Here is a 27,423-nt window from a genome sequence, read left to right as displayed (position 1 = left end):
TTCAGTGATTTCCATTTCTATTTGGGAAAAGGATGCCATATAATGATGTTCTATATGACAAACACTTGGGACTTGTCAGCTCATTGTACCCATAGTTTACATCCTTTGCCGATTCCACTCACCCTTCTGAATTTAAGGTAGTCGAGAGTGGTTACACAGCCTCTCACAGGTATCCCTGCAGTATGGAATTCCGGCTGTCATCAGGGACAATGCATTATTAGTCTCTGGGAGCTTACTTCGTCTTGAATCAGTGGCTCTGACTGTCGATTGCCTCTATTATGTATCAAGCAATTTCCCCGTGAACCCACTCAGTATTTATTCTCCTTGATTGCTCTGTTCTTCTGTGCTGCCATTTTGATTGTGACTTTTGCTTCTCCTCAATGCTTTATCACCTCACAATTATTTTCCCACTGAAAAGCAGTGACAGGGTGATCACCGAGACTTGAGTCAGTTTTGAATGTTTGAGAACCCTTCCGCCCTCCTCCGTCACCTCACATAGCCTTTCGTTTGGAAATAAAACACATACATTCCTAATAATCATCATATGTAAAGGGGGAAGATGCAGCTCTCTAAAATGCCTGCAGTAATGCACATACAAGGGGAAAGGGGAGAGCACAGGCATCAGCTCACCCACACCATCAGCCCCCTCTCCATCCCTTTCAGACTCTCCTCCCCATCATCCCACAGTGACACACACACTCCAAGTGTTCCCCATTCATTTCTACCAGCAAATGTCAGGCATCTCCAAGGTCAAGTGACTTCGTCATTGTAATACTTGGATCAGTTGTGCTAATGCTTTTGTTTCTGCCTTTTCCATGCATTACTGATGGTTTTTAATACTATGCCTCCCTCTATTTTCCCCACCATACATAGTGAACTGAGAAGCCAGTAATGGCCAAGTTGTACACGGATGTTTATTCCGCCTAGTCTTCTGTGGCTCCTTGAAACTGGATACAGCCTTCTTGCTCACCTGCTATTTTCTTAGGGCGGGTAGGATCTTTAATCCAGCAAATGTAAAATTTCCATTATCCTCAGACTGTTCGCTAATCTATTTGTTGAAACATGATTTATTGGAACGAATTCATCTTTTCAAAACAAATGGTCTAGCAGGACTGACTGTAACTGATTTAATCTTCTTGTTTATTCAGACTGGACCAAAAGGATTGAGTACCAGCCCGGCTCGGGGAGCATGCCCTTGTTTCCCAGCATCCACCTGGAGACGTGCGATGGCGCTGTGTCCTCCCTCCAGGTCACCGCCGAGCTGCAGACTAATTACATCGGCAAGGGCTGTGACCGTGAGACCTACTCCGAGAAATCCCTTCAGAAATTATGTGGTAGGCTTTTCTTTTGAGAATTTGTTCAATTAATAGCTTTCAAGTGATACAAGCAAATGAAGTGTATCTAATTATATGGAGGGGCAGGGGAGCTACCAGCCTTCCCCACCTGCACCAGCCCTCCTAGGTGCATATTTGCTTAGGACAGAAGGGTCAGAAAACTCAGCTTTTGGTTTCAAACTCAACTGATTCAGAGTCTGTGGCTTTAGGCAAGCGCCATGACGGAGTTTCCATTCTTCACTGGTAAGACGGGGATTAAATGGTAAAATTCAGCTAAAAGGTCTGGCACAGAGCCAAGTGACACTCACGGTCCCCCTGCCATGCCAGGCTCCGCAGAGCTGCTTGCCTATGATCATTATAAAGAGTGGCGCCAGGTACCTGCAAAAACATTTGGCTCACCTCCACCAGGCGACTGTATAATTCCAAGGCTGAGTGCAAACAAAATGATTAAGGATTTTAATATAGGAACAGCGAAACACTAAACCAAGTGTCTGAGGTTAAATAGCTGCTCAGGGTACGACGAGCCTGTGGGGCTGAACCCAGCCGTCCACAGTAGAGCAGCCTCAGATATGATGGAGGTGGGTATGGAAAGATATTCACACATGGAGGGAAAAGGGAGACAGGGAAGGGGCTATTAATGGAGAGGGAGAGGGAGCTGCAAGAAAGGAGAAAGGCCAGGAATTATTGAGAGGAAATTGGACTGATAAGAGGATGCCTTGGTGGGTGGCTTAGAAAAAAACCTGTCTTTATTGAATGCCCGTGGTATACATCCAGTAATGACTAAACACCCATGGTGTACATCCAGTGATCTCAGCATATGATACTTCATCTGGTTTTCCCATGATTACTGTAAGGAGGATATATTTACTTAGCTTCAAAGATGGGAAACTTGAAGACCCAAAATATGAGAAGTGTTGAAGCTTACATAGAAAGTATCAGAGATAGGATTTGGAAGTGGCATATGTGAACGGTAGGGTCATTAGTCAAGCATTTATCAGAGCCAGCCTGGTCCCTAGGGCTAACGGTAGCTCTCCAGTGAGTCTGTGAAGGAGAGGCTGAATATCTGGGAAGTTGATGGAGGTCCTCATCTCGCTTGAACACACAGCACTTCTCCCTCGTTCTCCACAGGAATACCCAGGGTCTCATGTGGTAATCCAGTCTCATTGTGGGAGCTAAGGAAAGGACTCCTTCCTACAGTGGGCTGCATTTGGCAGTAGCTGCACCTCTTCAAGAGGAGAGCGAGGCCCTCCGTGTTTAGTGTGCTGCCTCCACAAGGGCCTCCACCACTTTCTTTGGGAAATTTTCTTCATTGTTTGTTCTTGCCCAAAGAATCAAGTGAAAATTTTAGAACCAACAGAAACCCTGATTAGTCAGCATCTTATGCTCATCACAACACCAGGCTTTCATGGAATGTCCGTGGGGGTGCCTGTCCCTCTGCACAATTCAGTAGATCAGGGGAAATAGTGTTTCAAACAGCTATTTCAAAAGTGGATATGTAGGTGTTTGCAATGCTCACACAATGCTTCAAACCCCGCCCTTTGCTCCACTTAGTTCACAGAAGCCACACAACGTGACATCTTACTCGGAATGAATATCCCTTTACATTCTCCATGTACCTGTGGTGTCAGTGAACTTGACCCCACATGACCACCATGGGTTGTACTCATTTCCTGAACTCCTCTGGGTTAGAGAGGAATGATGAATCGGCTTGTTGAAGATCAGAGGCCCACAGGCACTCACCTGTGACTTGATTTTGAATGTTGCTGGGGAGAGATGGGAGGTAGAGTGCAGAATGCTTTGAGGGAAGAAGCAGCAGAACAAAATTGCACATGGTGTGCCGTCATCTCCCTCCATCTGGACTGCCAGCCTCTTGGGCTAACTCAGCTGGGAACAGTTCCCTCCAGGTGTGCTTCGTCTGGTCCTGAGAGCTGCCCTTTGAATGAAACAAGGCTGTTTCTCCCCAGCCACCTCCTCAGTAGCACTGCCTACCACTCTTGTGGAAATCCCTGCCCAGAAACCACAGTGGCCAGATGGGTCATGCCTCATGTTAGAAGCATTATTTCTGATTGGCCTGGAGTAGAACCCAGCAAAACAGGGCAGAAGCAAAGGGTAGAATATCAGAAGTCAGACCCTCTGGGACCCAAGGAAAAGATAGGGGCTGGGTCATGTCAACACACATGCTGGATGGTGCTGCCTGACTCTTGTGGGCACCTTGGTTCCTGTTGGCAGACATCTGTGTTTTCAGTAGATGGTAGGGAGGTTTCTTGCTGGGTTTCCCAACTAGAGAGCTGCTGTGACACCTCAGCATTCATGCATTTTTCATGCTACAAATCTTTATTGACTTTGGAGAGAAACAGGGAGAGCAATTAGGAGGTTATTACCATAGTCTAAGCAACAGATAATGAGTTCTGAACCAGGGGAGTGACAGTAGGGATGAATTTAGGACAGTTAAGAGGCAAAATCAGCAAGATTTAACAAGTGGTTAGCTGTTGGAAGGAAGATAGAAGGGATATAATGTACCAGCATCAGTGTCTAATAGGGCCACAGGGGTCACAACCTAAACCAGAAACCCAGGAGCCAGGGTACATTGATAGGACAGCACTGGCAGTCACCTTGTGGAAGCCCACATTCCAGCCTCCTCTCCATTCTCCTGAGACTCTGCCTCGAAGTTCTGCCTCCCATCTTGTCCCCTTTCCTTGTTTCTTCTCATCTCCAAGTCTTTGCTTTTCTCTCCCAAGCCCTTCCCTTCAGTCACCTGTGCCCTCGCCCAGTTACAAGAAGTCCTGTGTTGCTTCTGTGGGAGCTGGGGCTCTGCAGCATCCTCTGTATCAGAGTGGTTACACAGTGGCCCAGCCAGAGCGACTTCCCAAGAGGCTCACTGAGCAATCCTGGCTAAGGAAAAAGAGGGCAGTAGCTGATGCTTGCTGGTGTCAAACGGCACCTGGGAAGATGTGACAACATTTAAGATGGACCTGGAGAAACACTGGATGGCAGACATTTGCTTCTTGAGATTTAAACATGGAGACACTTCCATTCTACCTTGGAACAATACAGTAAAGCTCCCTGCACCTATCTCCTTCAGATCATGGACCAGAAACAGCTTAAGTTGATCTCATCTTCCAGACTCTACATGAAAACAGGTTTCTTAGAAGGCGTGGCCACTGCCTTCTCCATCTTGAGGAATTCAGAGGGTCCTGTCTCAGGACCTGGCTTTCCAGATGTGAAATGTCACAGCACTGTATTGAGGATGACATGCAAGAAGCAGCCCTCGGGGAAAGCTCTCAGCCAAATCAAATTTGACATTAACAACGGCCCAAGAAAAGGTTCCCTTCCTTGACCCCATGTCACTATGTATTATATGAAATAGGAAAACACTTTGTGGTGCATATGGCCTTTGTCACACAGAGGCCAGGCTGTTCCTCAGAGGATCAAGGGCTCCTGGCAGCTGGCCACTACTTCCTGAATATAATGCCAAGGGCAGCTGTTTTGTTTGTAAATCAAGAGGTCCCAGGACAGATCCTGTTGAAGGAAAGGCCATGATATATGAGCATGCTATTAAAATCAAGAAGCACCCCAAGCCAGAGCAGGGTGGAAACCCAACCCTGTGTGTACACTGGAGTGTCGGGGATTCATTCATACATGGATTGCTTCAACAAATGTTCTTGTTTGTCTAAATGCTGTGTAACTCTTGAAATAATATAGAACCATCTATAACATTAAACCACCTAATAGTTTGGTTTCCTGGGAAGACAGACATGTGAAAAGGAGTTGCAATGTTATGTTGAAGAAGTATGAGAGTCCATGGTTCTCTATGATAGCCTGTAGCTTAGCAGAGCCTGTCCAAAGAAATACCACCAGAAGCTCCGATACCCCAACTAAGTAGGTGTCCATGACTCCACCCCAGGAGCCTGGCTACCTACCTGCCAACCAATGCCCAGCTTGTCTCGGCTATAAATTCAAGTTTCTATTCTCAAGACCTTCCTTCAGACCTCAGGCATGTAGATGGAAAAATAGAAACCATTTGCTTCTGTGAAATATCAGCAAGGATGGTCAGCCAGGTTAGGCTTCAGTAACTAATGGCCTCACAATTTCACTGGCTTAAAATAACAGAGGTTTGTCATTTCTAACACATGTTCTCCTTGGATTGAACAAAATCCCAGCTAATGGAGTTTCCTTTGTCTAGAATACCATTTATCCCCAGAAAGAAGGGAAAGATTCATGGTGAATTGTGGACTACCACTTTATGCTTCTTCCCTGATATGGTATGTCACTTGCATTCTCATTTCTCTGGACATGTGGTTGAGTAAATATTATGGGTCAGAGAATTATGTCATGCATACATACATTCTTCTATCACCCTGGCCCAATGATACACCGGGAACTCGAAGAAGGCCTTCCTGTGTTCTGCCAAGAACCTCTACCTTGAAGTACTCTACCCCACTCAACTGTTACACCTACAAAGTACAAGGCTTACCGGGTCTCCAAAGGTGGAGCCATTTCTGTGTGACTAAATACTGTGCTCTCATGGCAGTGCCCGGCATGGCTTAGATATTGAATACACAATTATTGAGATGATATGGAGTGACGTCATACATTTGCTTAATTCTCACAATATGTCTTTCTGAGAATACTATAGGATGAGCCTTGATCTTAGATGAGACAGTGTCTCTCTCAAGATCCTCCCACTTTATCTTCACCCCTCTTGTGCCCTCAGTGGACTCAAAGGCTCCATGCACATGACTATTGGCCACAGTCCCACTTTGGAATGCTAGAGGCCATGCACAGAAGAATACAGACTTAAGTGGCCACCTCGCCATGCTCCATTTGACCTCCAACACTGTCCAGTGCCCATAAATCTCCCCCATTCTGCCTTGTCTCTATTTGCTGCCCAAAGCAGCGACTCCACCCTGATAGAGCCTGGAGACTTAGAATCAGAACTTGCTGATGGTTTGGAGCCCCTAGCACTGAAGCCGTAGTGCGTCAGAAGGACATCAACTCTTTGCATCTAGTGGCTCCCGTTATTGTCACCGAGGACTCTTAAAGGTGCAATGCAAGCATACTTGGATGGGCAGTTGCTGCCACACCATGCCTGCAAGTGCCATGTCTTGTTTTTCCCGTGGGCTGCTCAGGGAAGAAGAGGTGTCAGAACGTTGGGTGGAAATGAATCTTCCTCAGTTTAACTATACCGAGGACTGTATTCAATCTGTTAAGTCAGTGGAAGTCTGCCCCATCTGCTTAAATGCATCATGCTCTCCAGCAGGCAACATCTGCAGACAGGGAATGGGACTGTCATCCCCTCACAGGAGACAGGAAGACACTGGAGCTCTGCTTGGGTGATCTCAGCGTCCCTCTCTGGGAGCAGACACCTGTATGGAGAAAGGGCATCTCATGGGACCTGGGTGGCTGGTCGTGTATCAGACACACATCATCTGCATGTCACTGCTATACTTGTCTCTAGCTAGACATGTCATGGTGCAACCCTGGTCTAGTCATTTTCTCCCTGACCTTCAGTTTCCACAATTGCTAAATACACAAAAAGTTGTAGAATTTTGTTCTATGTCACTGAGGAGGCTCAGGCAGGAGCCTGGGCTGTGGAAATGGAAAACCCTGATGATGGGCCCACTCAGTAGCTGATTATAAGTCTGGACTCCCTCAGCCCAGGACCTCTTACCTACCAACCAGAATCTTAGTGGTGTTCGTCATACAGACATAACAAAGGAACAGGCGTGGTAGTTTACTAATTCTGGTCTGGTATCCATTCAGTGTCCCATGGAAAGTTCCTTGAGATAAAATAAAGTAAAAGTATAAAAAAGATGATGTTCTCTGGGTTCCAGCTCTGTCTATAGAACACCTGCATTCTGGGTTAGGTTACTCTCTCGCCACTTTGCTGACAAAACACCTTTCACGCCTCTCCTACTCTGTCACACTAGTCCTTACTCTGTATTTCATTCCAAATGTTTGGGGGAAATTTTTCACCCAATCCCTTCACTGGTCTAAATTCTTAAGTGCTGTATGAATTCTACAGGTATAGAAAAATTCTTAACTGATAGAGGGATCCTCATATGTAAGTTCCCAGCCCTGCCAAGCATCACCCTGGGTCCCCTGTGTGCCACCCTGGCTGCTCCATTAATGGCAAAACAACCCCCACAAGACAATGTACGTGACTTTTCTGGGGTTCTAAATGATCAGCCTGCATCTCCACAGCCACCTCGGGTTTCAAGAACAAATAATATGTGCCTGAGTCACTGGTTGTCTTCATGCTGCACAAATCCCAGCATCAGATCTAGTGCCCTCATCAGTAAAAGAGGCTGCTGTGATGCGATTCTGTACATGATGGGAAAATGAACCTTTCAGTATGCCACAAATCTGTCATTCCCAAACCGCCCACTGAGCTCTCTCTACTACCACCATGACTGGTGTCCTTTTTACCAATATATATTGAGAATACTGCCCAAGGAAGGCAAAATGATAATGTGAACTTCTTTTTCAGGTAAGTAGTATATGCCATGCGGAGCACTGTGACGCGAGAATAAGTAGGTAGGATAAGAGCAATAAGACATGAACAAGAGCAGGATGGTCGCCTGAGCACTAGGTGATTGTCAGAGCCCCTCCCTCCCACCCTTCCTTCCTTCTTTCCTTTTTATCATATATGTATGTGTTGTATTGTGTATATGTTGTGTTATGTGTATGTATGTTGTATGTATTTATTGGTGTAGATGTGCATACATGAGCACATAGATGTGTGTGTGTGTGTGTGTGTGTGAAGTTAAAAGTAAGCACTAGGTATCTCTCCTCTGTCACTCTCCTTCTTAATTTTGAATCAGGGTCTCTCACTGAACTGAAGCTCACTGCTTTAGCTAGGCCGGCTCTAGTCTGTGAGCTTCCAGGTTCTGTCTGTCTCTACCCACTCCCTCCTACTTCTGTGCTTACAGACACACGCCACTGTGCCTGGCTCTTTATGTGGGTTGTGGAGATCCTAACTTCATGTTAGAAAGGTAGACCCTTTGCTGATTAAGTCATCTCCCCAGTTTCTACTCAAATATCCTGGGGAGGGGGTGCTGGAAAAGAGGAAAGACAGTTGTAAATAAGGACTGAGTACCTACTATGTGTAAAGTGCAGTTACAGCCAACATCCCTAGAAAATGCCCATGCGAATCATGCATCAATTCTGCCCATACCTCTTACAGAGAATCACAAATAAAGAGCCCACATTCCCCACCTTTTTAAGGATGGCCTTTCTAGAGGCCTTTTCAGAATGAACTTCATATGCTAAACAGAGCATCTGTGCTCAAAGGAACCACATTTTTCTTATGTAGTACAATCTTCTCCTCCAAGCTAATGAATATGTGTCTGATGATCCATTCCAAAGTCAAAGGGAAGTCTGGCTAGAATGAACATTATATATAGTTTCCAATGTGGTCCCTTCCTGAGGAGTTTCCACTGTAGGAGACTTCATGACAGCTGACCTTGAACCCCAAACCCTGGGTGAGATGACAGTTGTGCTCTGCAGAAGTCAAAAGGCTACTGACCCCTCAAACATCAGATGGTGCACAGGTCCCACCATCCATCATCACGTACAGTGGGACCACCATCCATCAGCTTGTACAGTGGGAGGCAGCCGCTCTCACTTTCATACCACCAACACAACATTTCCAATGACTGCTGAGTGGCCTGCCAGGAGACAGCCTCATGCACACCCCTGGCAAAGCCTTCATTTGTCAGTTCTTCATGCCTGAACATAGTAGGAAACTCCCAACCACTCCCCATCTTACCTGAGCATCTGAGCCCTGCTTCTATGGAACAAATGGGGTCCCAAGAGTCCTCCCTGAAGAACAGGCAGGGGTCCCCTCTCCCCATCCTTCCACAGAGCTGCCCTTGGTGGGTCTTGTATTGTCATGCTGGTTTGGGATAAACCCTCCTGCTCTAACCTGGAAAAATCACAGTAATGGTAATGATAAAATTGTAGCTCACACCGAGTGAGCACTTATCATGTGTTAAGCATATAGCTGCAAGCTTGAATGCATAATCCCATTCAGGCCCCACATACACTGAGAAAGGGAATACAGTCAGAGAGATTAAGGGACATACTCCCAGTCACAAAGCTGCCAAGTCAAGCTGCCAAGTGTCAAATTCAAGTGCTCAAGTGCCTCAGACCTCAGGGCCCCTGTTCTCAAGTGCTGCAGCATTTGGCTTCAAAAAATTGTTGTAGAAAAATGTAGTATGTACAATGTGGCTTGCCACCTTCTCTCGAGATGAGAACTCAGAATTCTTCCCCAGTCATAACCCAGATCATACTATGCTGTCTCTTAGAGTCTCCATAGCAATAAGTGTCTGGTTCACCTTCATGTGGACAGACTTTAGCAAGGGTCAGGATATAGGGTTAATGCTCAATAAATGACTGACAGGTTAATTGATTGATGGGTGCATGAATGAATCCATTCATCCAAATGAAACGCTGTCTGCAGGAAATCAAGCTAACACAAGTTCCATGGTTCTCCAACATTTTAGGCTCCCTTCACACCTTTCCCTGTACAGTAGTTGATTGCACCTGCCTGGACATATGTATCACTTTCCTCTGCAAGTATGCCCAAGCAGACCAGAAGCAATTCAGAGACGAGAATGATATTGGGCTCTTTCCTGGGCCACCTAGGTCAGGAGTGGGCACAGACCTCATTAAGTACACTAATTGCAGTCTGACATGGAAACACAAGTGAAAAGATAAGGACACCTCCCACTCCGAGGAAAAACCCACTGAGCTTTCATCTCTTCCCCTTGCAGGAGCATCCTCGGGCATCATTGACCTCTTGCCATCCCCTAGCGCGGCTACCAACTGGACTGCAGGACTGCTGGTGGACAGCAGTGAGATGATCTTCAAGTTTGATGGCAGGCAGGGTGCCAAGATCCCCGATGGGATTGTGCCCAAGAACCTGACAGACCAGTTCACCATCACCATGTGGATGAAACATGGTCCCAGCCCCGGGGTGAGAGCTGAGAAGGAAACCATCCTCTGTAATTCGGATAAAACTGGTGAGTCTCTAACCTGCTGTGTCCCCATGGCTGGGACATGGAGGCTGTGCTAAAATAGAAACTCAATAGGGAGCGTGTAGTCTGCTCTCTGGTTTTCCAGCTGCCCATTTTCTAAGGTTCAGGTAAAGCAGGGCTGGGAAAGAGTGGAAAAGCTGCAAATAGAGAGAATGAGCAGTCTGAATCAATGGTCTTCAAACTGGGCTCCTCAGAATGCACATGTCTATGGAAGTACCTTAGGGATGCTGTGGGTGTGGGTGGGGTGGGGGGACTTCTTCATCCTTCCTGCAACAAAGAAACCACACATTTACTATATCATATAAGTATTGAATGAAAGCATTAAAGCAGTAGTTTGAAAAGGGACAGTGATAGCTAACAGATGCTCACATTTCTCTCATACAAGGTGACTCTGGGGACTGACCATGCCCCATCACTTTTAAATGGGTGATATTGTTATAGAATCATCTTCCTCATGAGCTATTACTGATTAAGTAACTTAAATATATGTGAAGTGCTCAGAGCAGTGTTGGGCACTTGGAATGTATGCATGGTGTAAACTATTCCTTTTCTGAACCTTTACAGGGAATTTTTATGAATGTGTCATTGAGTTTCCCATCTTAAGGAGGTTATGCATCTTGTGCCAAGTAGTTACGCAGCCAATAAACACCAGAACTGGAGTGTCAGTTTAGGCTCTTCTAAGTCCACATCTTAAGCATGTGTCACTGTGCCTCCATGTGCACACGTGCAACACACACACACACACACACACACACACACACGCGCGCGCGCGCGCGCGTGTGTCTTGAGAGCTTTTGCCAGATTTACAACTCTGCCTTCATTATGTCTTCTATTTCAAATGTAACTTTTATTAAAATGCTCAAGTATTTCATGTATTTATTTACATAAATACTCCATGTTTATAGCTGTAAGGCAGTACAGAGGATAACTGGCAGCCTAGTACGTGTTGCCCAGGTCCACAGCTCAACCAGATGGCTGTGTAAGTATAACCTCTGAGGACTTATTAAGCTCAGTGTCCCCACATGCCAAGTGCAGGAAATAAGTATGAAATAAAATATGAAATCCTTTAAATCAGATACAGAAGCAGTGGACCATTAGTTTATGTGGTATCGCTGGTACCATCATCACTGTTTCTGGGATTATTCCATTTCATGCCACCACAAGGACCTCCACATTTTCCATCCCAGGTGATCCCTATGGTCTGTGCTATTGTGTTTCCTTTTAGACAGGCACGTAAGTCAATTCTATGTAGGAAATGTCAGCACCAGCAGTGGACTTTCTCTGGGACCTTCATGCAGGAAGGATTTCTTGGACCCACATGAGGTGACAATGATCTTAGTGCTGGGCTTAGTGGCCTGGTCCTAGCAACACCTGGTGGCTGCTCTGTACATAATGGCTCTGGGGCCAAAGTCACATTGAGGCCACATCTTAGCATGGTACAGATGTGAGGCAGCTAATCAAGATTTAGCAGCCACGGATATGATTCTTTCTTGGATGTGTGTTGAGCACGCAAGGAAACACAGAAACCAGACAGTGTTTCTGCCTACATAAGGGCCAGCGAAACAGGGGAATTAGCGCAATGGGCCATGACAACATCACTTGCTGTCTAGAGCATTCCTTGTGTATCTAGGACCTCTTATTGTACATCCTAGAGCCAGACTCTTAGAAAAGAGGCGCCGGAGGCTCTTGTTAGAATAAAACCAGCAGAGCATCATGAAGTGTGGGTGCCAGGGCCCCACCCTAGGTCCACCAGTCAGTGCCTCAGGGGGACTCTACTGGCAGCTGTGGCTGCAGTCTGTAATAATGCCTCCTCAGTACAGTGGCTCACCGGCAAGGGGCTCAGCACCTCAGACCTGCAAGGCCTGTGCCTCAACTCTGCTCTTGCAGAAAGTCACACCTTACAGTTAGCGCAGAGGGCTGGAGCAACAGTGTTGTGGGTAAAGACACTTGCCTCCAAGTCTGACAGCCTGGAGTGTGATGCCTACAACACACATCTTGGAAGGAGAGAACCAATTCCTTCAAATGGTCTCCTGACCTCCATAAGTACAAGGTTGTTCTTTTGTATACATACACATATGCAGACATTCACTCACACACACACACACACACACACACACACACACACACTAAATACATATCTAAAAGAAAGGTTGTTGCAGAGAAGGTGGGAAGGTTTCAGTCTAACTTAGCTCCCTGGGAGGAAAGTACTATAAATACAAAATATTGGGATTTAATCAGGGTCTGATTAGGACTTTTACTTTATATCATAAGTGGAAAGGTGATATGTATTGCAGCAGAGATGGAGAAAGCACAGGAAAGAATCAAAATATACAAGGCACCTAAAAATCCAAACTCTTGGAGCAATGTTATCTGATAACATTCTATTTCCTTAAAATGTTACTTTTATCTCTATGAATAAGTAGAATGTTCTTCCCATTTCAATTTATTTTCATAATACACATGGGATTATTGTTTCATGTATTACTATACCCAGGTTGTATCTCCATATAATAAAGTATTCTTGTTGGAAGCATGTATGTGACAAAAATATCGTGTTGCCCACAGTGGCCTTGAACTTCTGAGCCTCCTGTCTCTACATCCCAAGTGCTAGGATTGCAGGCATGCACCACTATGCCTACCAGATAAAATAGTCTTTAAAAACTAAATTGCATGCCAGTTTAAAACTCTGCCGTGTGGATTTATCATACTTTATTTAATGGGTTTTGTCAGCCTCTTAGAGTGTCTCTTTAAAGGCAAATAAAACAGTGCTGTAGTGAGCATTCTAGAACATAACTTTCACACATTTCTGATTGTTTCCTGGCTGGAGATTGGATTGCTAAGTCAAAGAATATAAACATTGAGAAAATTATGAAATTGGCCTTCATGAACATCATATTGCTTTCTGTTTGGTGAACTAAACAAAATGTACTAATGCTTGTCCTTTATAAAGTCATCTATTAATAGTTGGATAGCAGGACTGATTAGTCAGAAAGGCTAACTGTGTGGAAGAAAGAGAGAGGGAAAGGAAGGCCACCATTACCATTACCACCAATAAAGCTCTCAGTGGCCACCACTCTCCTCTCATGGTTTCCCTCATTCATTTGTCTAGTGGTGGGTATGGAGGACAAATCTCTGCTTGGTTCAGGTATTCTGAGACAAGAATCCTTGCATTGTTTTGTCTGACTATACTTAGCATCAAAGAGAAAGAACAGTGTTGAGTATAAGAAGGTTTTATTGACAAAGACAGCAGGCTGTATGTTTTACCTTTAATCATTACCTTCCACTTTCCAGAACTTGGTCACAGTGTCCAGCTGTGAAATGTAATTAACCATATAGCTGATTGCAAAGGAAGCAGAGTTAGGTGCACACATAGCAGTGTCTCTGCCACAAGGGATGCTTGGGCCTTTGCTGGCCTTTCTCTCCCCCATTCTCTGTGTGTGAGTGATGCTATTGCCTGCTAACACCCTGCCCCAGCTCTGCCCTGTCTCCATAGGGTCTTTATGCCCACACATCTGCCCCTGCAGCTGGAATCCCTTCCTGCTGGGGTGATGTCACCCTGCTCACTTTGAGTTCAGCTGGAAACAGTGAATAAGTGGTTATCCACAGTTCTTGACATTTGATGCTTGGAATTCTAAGACACAGGGGCCAACCTGACCTAGCACTGGCAGAGTGTTAGCACAGTAGGGAAAAATACAGTGACCCTCCAGCCTATAGGAAAACAAGGGTGTGCCCACAGCACTGGAGTGACTAGACAACTTCTCAGAAGGATTGCAACTGTAAGAAGAGGTGGGAACTGCCCCATCCCCTGCTGCCTGTTGGCTGGCCGACCGGGAGATGTTCCCTAGCCCGTGTGATGATCCAGGAGTCTGTAGCAGTGAGGCAGAGGGAAGGAGAAAGATACTGAAAAATGCTCTAGCAGAGGAGATCTGTTCATCCTGTCTTCCTGGTCCACCTCTTCACCCCAGTTGATTCCAAATAACAACAGCTAACAAAAGCAAAAAACCTTGCTTCCCTCCTTTTCCTAACAGTTATTAACAGGAACACAGAAAATCATTTACACATTCATGAAAAGGGAAAGAACCCATAACCAAGCCGGAGGGATTTTGCCAACCCAGAGGCTAAGTGGTTCTGTCCCCCCAACACTGGACACATAGCCACTGCCCATCCTCCCTCCTGCCATATTTGGCTTGGATTCTAGAGAATGCTGATGCTTGGTAGAAACAGCATCTGACATGGCTGTCTGTACTGCTGTAGTCTCGAGGCGCAGCAATGGCCTTTGTAATAACCAGCAGCCACCAAGCATCTGTTCCAGGCAGATGGTTTATACACATTTCCTCATTGTGGCAATTAAGATGCTATCCATTGCAGAGATGGGAAGTCCAGATCAAATGATATCAGATAACTTTAAAATCAAACCAATGCAGAAAATGTAGAGCTCCTGTGCCTGAAAACTCCCAGATCTTTGGTGGCTTCATAGCATCCTGTAAGTAAATTGTGATCAAGGTCCAAGTTCTTCTTCTCTGCATTTTCTCAGATCTATGTCTACACATGTGCCAGTTTCAGATTAACAGATAAGGCTGCAGCTGCCACAGACCTCTGGTTTTATACTTCACTTCTCCCAAGGAAAGAAGGCATCGCTCAGGTTCACATTCTGGTGGCAACTGTCCCAGAGCTGCATAGGAAAGTACTAACCATTGGCCTGGACCAAGCCCTCCCTGTCAGTTCTCAGCTGAGGCCATGTGGCCAGGAGAATAGCCCTCTCTGTTGACCTTAGACAGGCATCTTGAGCCAGGTCCTGTGTTGGGGAATTGGCAGGAGCCTGTTTAGATAGAGCCAATTAAAGCTCATCTCTAGAAATGAGGCCAATGTTGACTTCATAGCAAGGTTTATACAGGATATACAGGAAGCTACTCCACTATGTCTACCCTAATTCAGATAAGGAAACCAAGGCACCAAGAAGCTAGATGACTCCTGTTATCAAAGAACAGTTCCACCAAAGTCTTTTTTAAAAGATTTTTATTTTATGTGCATTGGTGTTTTGTCCACATTCACGTCAGTGTGACAGTGTTGGACAGTTGTGAGCTGCCATGTAGGTGCTGGGAATTGAACATGAGTCCTCTAGAAGAGCAGCCAGTGCTCTTAACTGCTGAGCTATCTCTCCAGTCCTCCACTGAAGTCTAAATATAAAGCTATGTTCTTCTCCATTCATGACCCATGTACTCATTTGTCCACTTGGAGTGCATGTGCATCCTAGTCTATTTCCATGTGTTCTACAGCCAAGTAAAGTGTGATCTCTCCATGTTGGTACAGAAAAGCTCCTCTCCTGCCAGTTGGTAGTGTCTTATGGCTCTTCGTGTCATGGCTAAAACCATGAGATAAGATTTCCTAAGCAGGAAGGAAGTCTTTACATCAGAGGAGGAAAAGTTCCATTGATTGATCATTGTGCCTGGGGAGGGGGGGATTATTTATCGCTTTGAAGAGCCACAGAGTTATGTCTAATGCTGGAAAATCAATTTGTCTCCTCCTAGCAGCTAAAAGCAAGGCAGGCACTCTTAGCATAGACTAGGGAGACAAAAGAGATGTGTTGTGTGGTCACTGTGTCAAGACTGACAAAATAAAACAAATCCCAGAACTCCAGGAGAAATCACCCATGCTGGAGGAGCCCAGGGAAGCCGATGCGATTGGCAGAGGGCCCCTGTAAGTACACACCACAAGCTTGCCAACACGATCACCGTTCTCTGAGATCTGATGGAGGAGAAGTTGGGCCAGTGTCTTAAGGCAAGACAGCTTCTCAGAAGGTTTTCTTTGGGTTCACCCAGTGTTTCTTCCATTTGAAAGTCTTCCCCTAAATATGTTCTGGAAAATTCGTCAGAACTAGTTATAGATGACAAAATAAGAGAGACCATTCCTTTGTCTCCTAAGCTGTGCCTAACGACATAACGGAGGACTCTTTGGGTGAAAATGGACAGAGATTCTCTTCTGCCCTGACCCCATCTCTGCCTTTCAGAAATGAACCGGCATCACTATGCCCTCTATGTGCACAACTGCCGCCTCGTCTTCCTCCTGCGGAAGGACTTCGACCAGGCAGACACCTTCCGCCCTGCAGAGTTTCACTGGAAGCTGGACCAGGTGAGGTTCTCGGGGCATGTCTTCTCCTCTCTCCTCTGCAGGGACCATCTGCTTGCTCTCAGGGTGGTGGTAGTGGGTACGCTCTCTCCAGGTCTCCTTGATTTCTTGGTTTTGGATAAGCCAGTTCAGGAAGGCACACAGAATCTTAAGTCAGGGTGGAAACTGCCTCCTGAAAGCCAGTAGGAGGGGAAAGAGCCACATGTGCCAGCTGAGATGCCACAGGGTCAGAGGACCTGTGTTCCTGTTCGCCTGTTCCACTTACTCTCTGTTGTGCTCCTGGGAAGGTGTTTGTCCTGACCCCAGGCCCAGCTGATGATCTGTTGGTAGGTCTTTGGTCTTTGTGTCAGTTAGCCTCATGTCTCACCTTTGATGCTTTCCTTCCTCCTTTGGGGGACAGAATGACTTGCTTTTGGTGACAGGTGATTGATAGCAGGGATCTGAGGACTTTGAAGAAAGCAATGACATAGGGTATTGTTAGCAGTATCTGCTTTTTTCTGAAGTAGAAAATCTGACTCATCAGAGCGTTAAGACTTGATCTCGGGGCCTGCTACATCACACTTCCCCACAACAAGTCATGTGACTGGGCTGAGTCCAGAGCTTTGAAGAGTGTGTTCCTGAGGGCTGGACCGTACAGTGCTGAGACTACCAGAGAGTACTCATTTCACACTGAGGAAGCAAAACTGATGTGGCCTTCACCCAGAGGTGAAAGTGGGCAGGGTTTTATTTTTATTTTTTTATTTATTTATTTTGGTTTTTACGAGACAGGGTTTCTCTGTATTGTTTTGGAGGCTATCGGTCTAGCCTGGCCTCGAACTCACAGAGATCCGCCTGCCTCTGCCTCCCGAGTGCTGGAATTAAAGGCGTGTGCCACCACCGCCCGGCAGGTTTTATTTTTGAAAAACAGTATTAAATCCGCAAAAGGAGAATGCTAAGAGACAGGGGTGAGGTTTCAGGTAATGATGCCCATTTTATAGATCCCAATGTCTCAGGCCTCAACCTCTTATTTTGTTTTTATTCTACTCCAACTCCATCCCAAGCTGTGTGTGCTATGACCTACAGAACTCTTTTCTCCTGTCTCTACCCACTATGTGTATTGCTACCTCACCCCTTCTGGGGCTGAGTGTTTCATAATCCCCTGTTTTCTGTCTCCTTATTTCTCTGCCTCTTCCCATCTTCTCCTAACCCCCTCCTCTGGCTCCTGGTGGGACTGACCTCAGCGAGAACTTACCCATACTGAGATGTGGGTGATTGCTGCCCCTTCCATCCTTACAGATGCTCACATGTATGCTCTGTGGGGTCCAGATTTCTCAGCCCCAGGAATTTCCTCTAATGGAACCTCTTCAGTATGAGAAAAGCAAGGACAGTGTAGGGAGCCAGTGGCAACTGTCTGGCCTGGTCTCAGAAAATGCTACCCTGCTAGATCCTGGTAGATTGAAAAGACAGTATTTGTGTTCATCTGCATTTCTCTCTTTGTGTTAGGAATTCTGGGGCTTGGAGGAATAGTAAAATCTTGACATTGTTTATATGATTTCTCAGCAACCTCCCAGCTATGCCCTGACGTGCCAGATGGCTTTTATGGGATGTTTTAAAATATATAATACAAATTGAAGTGAATTAAAATAAATTCCATATTGTGAGGGGTTCTTTAATAAGAACATTGCCATACTGGTGGAGATAATTATAGATACCCTGAGGCATTTTCTGAGATGGGATTGAGAAACAAGGATACAGGCAAATGAAGTTGCAGGGTTGGAAATTAAAAATAGACAAAGAAGGAATCCTGGTTGTATAGATAAATATATAGCAATTCTGAAAGCCAGGCATTTAAGGAGGGGCTGAGTCACTGAGCACTTTCCAAATTACCTGGGTCCCACGGATGTTCCTTTTTTTTTTTTTGCCTGCTCTGTCCTAGGCAGGCTGTTTATGTGAAGCCATACCCAGTTCTGCTCCAGGCTTTCCATGGGGACTTCCAGGCAGGGGTCTCCAGTCTAGTGACTTACCCAGGGCTCAGGGAAAGCCATGGTCAACACCTGTCCTTCCTTTCAGGTTGTTCTGTGGTGAGCATGCTAATTTAAAATGTAAAATAGATTACTTCATAGATAAGAATTATGCCTACTATGCAAAATATTTGAAGCCATCACAGAACCCTACAAACTTGGCTTAAGTTCTGTCTTCATCTAAGTCTGCTCAGGCCGCCTTAACCAAGTACCTTGGGCTGTATGGCTTAAGGGAGAGATGTTTACCTTCTCTTGGTCAAGAAGGTTGGGAAATGCAAGGTCAAGGTACTTATTGATACATGTCCTAAAGAGCTGTTTTCCTGGACGCGGAGGACCTCCTTTCCCCACTCTGTCCCTGGTTCCAGAGAGAGAAAGATGGCACTCTGTATATGCTCCTCTCAAAAGGAACCAGCCTGCTACATGCAGTCCCTACTCCCACTCCCTCATTTTGCAGTATGAGTGCTAATAGATCTTAATAATAAAAACCCAGAGAGAAGTAAAGGAGTCAGCCACAAGAGAGACCTCTTATCTTACTGAATCCTCAGATCAAAAGGGTGATCCTGTTCCCACAAATCCTCAGACTGAATGCCATGAGCTACTGTCTCCTCCAGCCTTATATTCCTCTCTCTGCCCAGCCATATCACTTCTGTCTCTGCCTCCATAGTACTGAGATTAAAGGTGTGTGATTCCGAAGTACTGGGATTAAAGGTGTGTGTCACCGCTGCCTGGTTCTGTTTCTTGTTTAAATTGGATCAATCTCATATAGCCCAGGGTGGCCTTGAACTCAGAAATCCTCCTTCCTCTGCCTCCTGTGTGCCACCACTGCCTGGCACCTTTGTTTAACTAGTGTGGCTAGCTCTGCACTCGGAACTTCAGTCAAGCTTTATTTGTTAAAGCACAAACAAAATATCACCACATATTTCATATTGGTTGCCTGCCTCAGGCCATATCTCCAAATATACCAGGGTTTAATATTTCAGACTGAGAGTTTGGGAAGGACAAAATTCGATGTAGCATTTCTCTGTTAAAGAAATGAATCTTCTGAAAGTTGAAGGAGTCCTTGCTATCAGATGCCCCAGCTCATGAGGAAGGTTGCCGGGTGAAGGGAGAGAGGCTGTAGTGAGGGCACAGGAACCCTTAACAGTATCCATGCTGTATACACCAAGGGGTGTATACAGGCTATCCTGTAGAAACACCTTTCTCCCTGCTCAGCTCCCTTGCATGTAAACTACTTGATGCCAAGAACATACAGACTGATGAAGCTTCTCTACCAGGAATCAGTCTGGCATATCTGGAGGACCATCTGTCCCCTCACGCGTCAGGCTCCTTGTGACTCTTTTAGCATTGCCATCACAACAGTTAACCCTCCTGCCTGCTCCCTTAGTGCCCAGCTCCTGGGGGTAGGGTAGTGTCTTGCTAATCCTCAGTTTTACAGTGTACAGTGTAGCTCTGAGCACTTCATTGGTGCACAGTAAATGTCTATATAATAGTAAAAGGATGTGGAGGAAGAGGGAGGAGGGGAAGAAAGAGAAGAATGGAGAGAAGAAAAACCCAGATCTTTTTAAAAAGCTTCTGATGGTGAATCAAACATTTGATTTATTTCACTGAGCTATTTTATATTCCTCTCTGATTCTTAAACCGTGTCCATCTTGAATCTTCTTAGCTTATTTTAAAGATCCAACTGGATTAATCACCAGTGAGTCTATAGCTGGACTTTGCCAAGAATTCAAACTGGTCTAATATGTTGTGTACAACTAAACTCCTGGCCTACCTTGGAAATTCTCAAAGTCCTGTATGGTTCTAATGCCTGTTGGGGCTTTTTCATTTCTGTTCTAAGTAGCTTCTTCTGTAAATTAGCCTCTGTGCTTCATTCCAAAGGTCAGTACAGAGCTAGAAGTTTCCATAATCGTGGGTCAAACAGACAGTATCATTCAGTCAATACTTGATCAGAAAGCAGGACAGCTGGTAGGGACAGGAGCAGGGCTGTCTGATGTGGACCTGTGAGTAAGGGCCTAAGGAAGCACCCAGAAGGAATGTTGGAATGGAAAAGTCCACGTGCAGAGACAGGCATCAAAGAATACAGACAGTGTACCAGTGAATTGGACCCAAGTGTTAGAATTCAGGAATGGCAGAGCAAGCAGGAATTAAGTTCAAGTAGATTTTTGTGTCATGTCACTCCCAGGAGAACAGATAATAATCAAAGTATCCATTACTCAAAACAAGTCCATGGGTGTTATGGATGGGCAAACTTGGAAAGTCTGATATGACATACACTGCATTACATTCAAGCAAATGTAACTCTGGCTAGAACAATGCATGGGACCAATTGCAGGAACTAATATCCCCTGCCCCAGCCTCCACAGCCATGCCAGGACCCAACTCCAAATAGGTGTGTTTGAACAACTGGCTCCTAACTGGCATTGAAGCTAGGGTAAATTGTACAGGATGTTTCCCACATAGCTCTCCAGGGAAGGCATAAGTGAAGCAGTTACTCATACCCCAGAGATATCACATGCTTCCAGTCCTTTTCCCTATACCCATGTCTGTAAATCTAACCAGGTAGCCCCAGGAAATGCATGAGAATCCAGGGCATCTCACTAAAGTGATACTAATAGCAAGGGGAATGTCATTTTAATAGGATTTTTACTCAAGATCTACTAATGCAAATCCCTCAAGCCGGGCAGTCAGTCATGTGCAAACTCAGACAAGAACTCCCAGCATACCCAGGGACAGTTTATCAATCCACAGGCCCTCTTGACTTTAATATTATCTGGATATGTTTGATTCTGTGTTATGAATTATGATCATCTTCCCGTTGGTTGGTATTAGAATGGTGTTCTCTGGTACTCCTCATTGGAGTGACATTGAGTGACAGTCTCAGTGAAACAGAAAAGAGTGTTTTCCTCAATTCATATGAGGAAAACAATGTATCTGTGAAGAACACAGAGCCCATGAGAGGCAGAAATTGGTCTCATTTGGTTAGCTACTGTCTTGCCTGTGCACCAGGGACAGAGACGAGGAGGGTATGACTCACTCTGAGGAGGCTCATCTGCTGGTTCATGGCCAGTGAATGAATGTTCCCTGGTAGCATTCTCATGCCGGAGTCCCCAGCTCTAAAAACTGTGGGAATCCCAGACTCTAAAAACTGTGGGCTACCTAGAGAAGCAGCAAGGCTTAGAGAGGCCCATCCCGATGAATCCAGATGCCTGCCTGGCTGGGTGAATTACAGATCATCTCCAGCCATACAAATCTAGACCTAGCACTGTACTTTCAACTGCCTGGAAGCTGAAAATCAGGTTTTCATGTAAGTCATCCTAATTTTTAATACTATTTTATATTATTAGATTATATTATATGTATTATATATAATATTATATTATATTAATACATTTTAAAATGTGTAGCATCAGGAAACCAAATATTCTGCAGTGTACCCTCAATTTCTGGCCATTAGGTAGAGTTTGTTGAATGAATAAAGGCACTTTAGATACTTTTCAAAAAGGAAGTCTGGATCTTCATAAATGAAGCTTATTGTGTCCTTCTAAAAATTCTCTGTATGGGTGTGAACTTGGGTGCATGCATGCCATGACACAGGAAATGAAGTCTCCTATTGCCACTCTGCCACGCTAGCTGCCTCTCAAGCTTCCAGAGTTTCTTCTGCCTCTCCCTCCCATCATGCCATAGGAGTGCTTGAATTTCAGACTTTCTCTACTGTGTCTGGCTCTACCCAGGTCCTCGTGCTTGGGTGACAGGTACTTTACCCTGTGTGCCATCTCCTCAGCCATTAACTGTGCTTTTCTTAATGCTTCTTCTTCTCCCAGTGCCAATGGCTCACCTCCCTGGAGAGGGAATCATGCATGGTAGCTTCCAGGCCACATTGAGAGGGGAGGGCTATGAGCCTTCATCCTGGCCTCCAGTATTGACAATGGCCTTTATCTTTCTGTATAAAGGAGATAGTTAGTCAGAGGCCTGTGTTTTCCTACAACCAAGATTTACACACATTTTCTTGAATCACAGCCTTTGCCTATCAAGTCCATCCATTGTTCTTACATGGAATGAGAAAGTTCCTAGAAGATTAAAAAAATAAAAAGCCCCCATCCTTTATTCCTAGAGATGGAGTGTTATAATGATGCAAAGCCAGTTTCCTAGCATTTTCCCATTCTGCCACACTGGGAGTCAAATGGGTTAGTTCAATCATTATTATAGCCAGTGCCAAGGAGTTAATTAGAGAATGGTCAGTCCAGTCCAGACCAGTCATCTTAATGAGCAAAATAATTGGGCACTGTCAGCACTCTAATTCTGCTATTAAAGACTTACTCCTGGATACACTGGCATTGTTTCTTCTAGCGTGATAGCACTGCCCTGCTCTATGTAGTCACATATAAGTTGTCTTCAGTGATGCCTACCTTCCTTTGGGAGCAGGTGTCCCAAACACACAGGGAAGGTTGAATGGAGCCTCTGTTTTCTCATGCAGGTAGAATCCAAAACAGGTGTTTTTTTAGGTGAACAATGTACATGGTTATTTTGAGTCAATATTGTGTACCCAAAGGGTCCCAAATACAGTGACTCTCACTAAAATATACAAAGAGATCCTGGATATTTTACTTCTCTATAAGTAGAAACACTACAAAACCCTGATTTTCTTGGAACCCACCCCTACCCATCCTCTTTCCATCTCCAACATCTCTTCAAGTTCTTGGGGGAGAGGTAGTTACATGACTTCATGGTGCTGGCAGAGAATGGTCCTCAGATCTTTAAGACACACATTCCTCTCAGGTCAGCACTGCAGACACTCCGTTATCTATCCTCTGAAAAAGCAGAGGCATACTTACTCCATTTGTTCTGTGTTCTTTGAGAGATGGTGGCATGCAACTCATTGCTGAGCTGACTTCCCTTCATCTTAAATTTGCCTGGCAGCAATCTTTCATCATGCCATTGGTCCCTGCTGCACAGCTGCCCCTAATTCCTCCATGGCACACCTCCTTACTTGAGATCTGAGGCAGCCACCCATGGCAGAAACAAGAATGGCCCCCAAAGACATTCATCTTCTGATCCCTAACCCATGTGGGTGTATCATCTTACACGGCAAAAGGAGGGGTTGCATCTGTGAGCAGTTAAAGATCTTGAGATGGAAAAGTTGTTCTGGGATTATTTTTATGAGACTAGTGTAATGGCGAGTCTAAATGAGAGAGAGGCAACAGAAGGAGTACCAGAAAATGTAAAGATGGGAGGAGAGGTCCAGTGTGATGCACTAGAGTGTGGGGGTCCATGAGCCAAGGAATCTGGCAATGTTTACAAAGTGGAAAACTTTCTCTCCTAGAGCCCCAGAAGGGATGTGGCCATGCTGACGCCATGATTTTAGTCTACTGAAACTTATTTCATCCTCTGACCTCCAAAACTGTAAGATCATAAATCTATGTTGTTTTAAGCCACAAAGTTAGAGGTGATTTGTTACAGCAGCAAAAGGAAACTAATACATCACTGTGAGCCTTGGGGAGGTCTTGCAATCATAAATCAAGCTATGTCCCATCTCCTTGCATCTTACTGAGGTGACCCTGAGCCATGTTTTCAGAAGAGGCCTATAGACTGCTCTGCATATCACTGTAGACAGATGCCTCAGCCACAGGTTTCCTGAGCCCTTCTACTTCAAGAATAGGACAGGGAGAAGAAAGCTGCCTACCGTGACCCCCTTCACAGTTTGTGCCTGGCTTTCCACCCAGCACGGTTCCTTACTAGCCTCCAGAAGAGGCTGTATAGGGGGCAGATGTGAGTCTTCTCTTCCTCTCTGAGATACATTATACTTAAGCCTAAAGGACTGGCAAGGAGAAAAGGAAAAGAAGATCCAGTCTTCATTGGAAGAAAGATTGCAAGCTGTACTTGAGTCTGGAAATGCTAAACCCAAATTTGGAAAATCCTCTTTCTCTTGACAAAACGTTTTCCCCAGCTTAAAGTTGATTGCACTGATACAAACATACGCTGTGATGATTTGTATCTGAAACTGTCCCCAAAGGCTCACACGTCAAAGGCTTGGTTTCTAGCTGATGAGCCTTTTGAGACTCAATTGCATTGTGAGGGTTCTAATTTCATCAATGGAATATAATCCATTGAACTCATGTCCCAGTGGACTGTTAGGAGGTGGGGCCTAGATGGAGGAAGCAAGTCACTGGGATTAGCCTCTGAAGATTACATCTTGTACCTAGACCCTTCTCTGTCCTTCTACTTCCTGGCCACTATGAGGTGAATAACCTCCCCCATAAACTGCCACCACTCTCCTGTTCTGTTTTACTTCAGGCCCACAGCAACAGACCCAATCACCTTAAACTGAAACATTGGAACACATTAAATCAGATAAATATTTTCCACTTTAGGTTGTTTCTTTTAGATATCTTTAAACCAAACCAAACAAAACAAAATACCAGCTCACACAAATTCTCTGGATATCATTGGCACCTCCCCAAAAGTACAAAAACTCACATACTACTGTGCCTTTAAATCCCCTGTCCCAGGGCTTCCTCCATGGCAATATAAGTCTACTCAGCTATAGCCTAAGAAGGGAGGCAGTATTACTGTCCTGAGATCCCCCTTGCCCCCAACCAAAGAAAGACCACTCTGTCCCAAGGCAGGAAGCAACTATAAGAAGTGCCCTGTACTCTCTCAGAGGACTCATACATAGGAAGAAAACGCCACAGTCTACAATAATGACATTAGCAATGTTCATACATAGGAAGAAAACACCACAGTCTACAATAATGACATTGGCAATGTTCATTTAACTGGATCCCCTCCTTTTCTGACTCAAGTCTTCTCACTGGATCTTTCTTGTAACCCAGAATCATTGTCCTGTTGACATTCAGGCTCTACTTTAAGTACCTCATAGCACAAGAAAAGTGTGGGATCACAGGTAGGCAGTTAGCCAGAAGAGACTGCTATGATTATGAAAAGGCTTCTGTGGAGAGGAGGTACTAGACTAAAGGAAGACATCAACAGAAAACCAAAGCAGAGATCAAGTGGAAGGAATCAGCAAAGCATTGATTAGCAGTGCAAGATACTATAGCATCCACATACCTGCCCAAAGGAAATGCCCAGGACTTGATAATCCTATCAGTGTCTTCTGGGGATACCATCTCATCTCTGAGAGTGTCTACTTATCAGTCAGCCCCACCTGAGCCATTTACTTGAAGAGAAGGTTTTAACTGGCTTTCTCCAATTTCTCTCTCATTACTCAAAAGATATTCTTTCATTTTCTCCTGAGAATCCCATGCAAAAGCATGGACCCGGCTGCAGAGTGTCGAGTCCAGAATAGCGAGGCTGCCTTCTCCCCTGTTGCAGCCCCAGTGCCTTTCTCTGCCTGTTGGAGTCTAGAACTGCACAGTTGTCTTCCTTTACCACTTGAAGTTGCTAATTGATCTACACCCTGCTCCTGGCAGACCTGGCCCCTTCTCAGGTCCCCTTAATCCTAAATATCTCCTGCTAGACAAAGCTTCTCACTCCCATGAAATCATTATTTGTGTTTAAGCCTGCAGTATCTCTGCCCAGAGGCAATGACTGTGTGTTTTCAACAGACAGCCCTTAATATGTATTTTAAAAGCACTGTGAAAAGGAAGGTGATAAACCAACATTACAAAGAATATTGTTTTATTGTTAAATGAGGAGACAGTGTCAACACAGTTAAAGATGCTCAGTAAATGAAATATCCCTTCAGATAATGAATTAAGCTGCCAGAGCCCCGAGTGGCCCCAACAGAGGCATCTTGGCTTAGTCATGCTCCAGTCTTTCCAGTTTCTTCCAGGCATCAGTGCCAGTGGCAAGGAAGGAAGCTAATGCCTTGGCATAGAACCCAAATGTTTGCTTTAGTTATGTGGCTGATAGTTTCCACCCTCCGAAAAGACATGAAATTAGCATAATTGAATCTTATTGTAAAATGGCCAATTCTAACGATAATCCTGTTCCTTAGGAGAAGTGAGACCACTGATCAGTAAGACGTCCCTGTGTGTTGAGGAGCCTTGGAACCAGCGTTACTTAGGCTCTTGTTTCATATTTGGCACTTTCTTTTAACTCTACAAAATCTAGGCATAGCACCCAGGCTGGGCATGAAGAACAAGACATAGCAAGGAGCTCCCACAGTTCTGACCTGACAAGTAGAAGAGTCTTGAGCATAACTTTAAATGCCCATACTCTTAAGAGGATAAAAAGGCACCATGTTAAAATGTGATTGGTTGTTGTAGAGTCTCAGGGATGCATATTAACCATGTAATACATTGACTCTTGGGGGCAGGCACTTGAGAGTGGTTCAGTCTAGTTCTGAAGGTCATCAGAAGTTTTTTTGTTGTTGTGTTTGAGAATTTCATTATTTATATAATGCATTTTTGTCAGATCCTATCATTCCCTCTTCTTCAAGTTCTTGCTTATTCCCTCCACTACTTTCCCCTCCCAACTTCATATATATATATATATATATATATATATATATATATATATATATATAAAACCAACTGAGTAGAATCAGTGTTCCCTGTATGTATATGGGTGTAGGACCATCTGGTAGAGCATAGGTAGCCCCTCCGGGCCTGAATGTCTGAAGAAAACTAATTTTCCTTCCCACAACAGCCATCACTTTCCAGTAGCTCCCAGAGACTTCTTTGCTGAGCTTTAAACTGTTTTGATCCCATGAAGGACTCATGAATGCAGTCACAACCACTTTGAGTTCATGTGCACAATAGCTCCTTCATGGCCAGAGAATACAATTATGCTTATGAATGCCCAGTACCTCTGACTCTTGTGAATTCTTTCCAATCCTTCTTCCATGATGATCCCTGAGTCTTGAGAGAAGATGAGGAGTTTCCCACTTAGAGCTGAGCACTTGGTAGTCTCTAATTCTCTGCATGTTGGAGAGTTGTGTATCTGCATTAATGGACATTTGCT

At 44.9% G+C, this 27,423-nt stretch overlaps 1 protein-coding gene across 2 annotated transcripts in view; it reads left to right on the top strand.

The window, feature by feature from the left end:
• The window catches only part of Clstn2 (calsyntenin 2), a 565,401-nt gene that overhangs the window by 468,594 nt on the left and 69,384 nt on the right, over positions 1-27,423 (top strand). For both annotated transcript variants that reach the window (XM_040740356.1, XM_040740357.1), the window contains exons 6-8: positions 1,149-1,334; positions 10,112-10,360; positions 16,383-16,504. In XM_040740356.1, coding sequence (XP_040596290.1) covers positions 1,149-1,334; positions 10,112-10,360; positions 16,383-16,504 — 557 coding nt within the window. The remainder of the gene's footprint in view (positions 1-1,148; positions 1,335-10,111; positions 10,361-16,382; positions 16,505-27,423) is intronic.

This window comes from Mesocricetus auratus, unplaced genomic scaffold, assembly GCF_017639785.1.
Source record: "Mesocricetus auratus isolate SY011 unplaced genomic scaffold, BCM_Maur_2.0 Super-Scaffold_100691, whole genome shotgun sequence".
NCBI classification, from domain to species: domain Eukaryota; kingdom Metazoa; phylum Chordata; class Mammalia; order Rodentia; family Cricetidae; genus Mesocricetus; species Mesocricetus auratus.
Note: the sequence above shows the minus strand (reverse complement) of the source record. Positions and strands in the feature narration are given on the sequence as shown.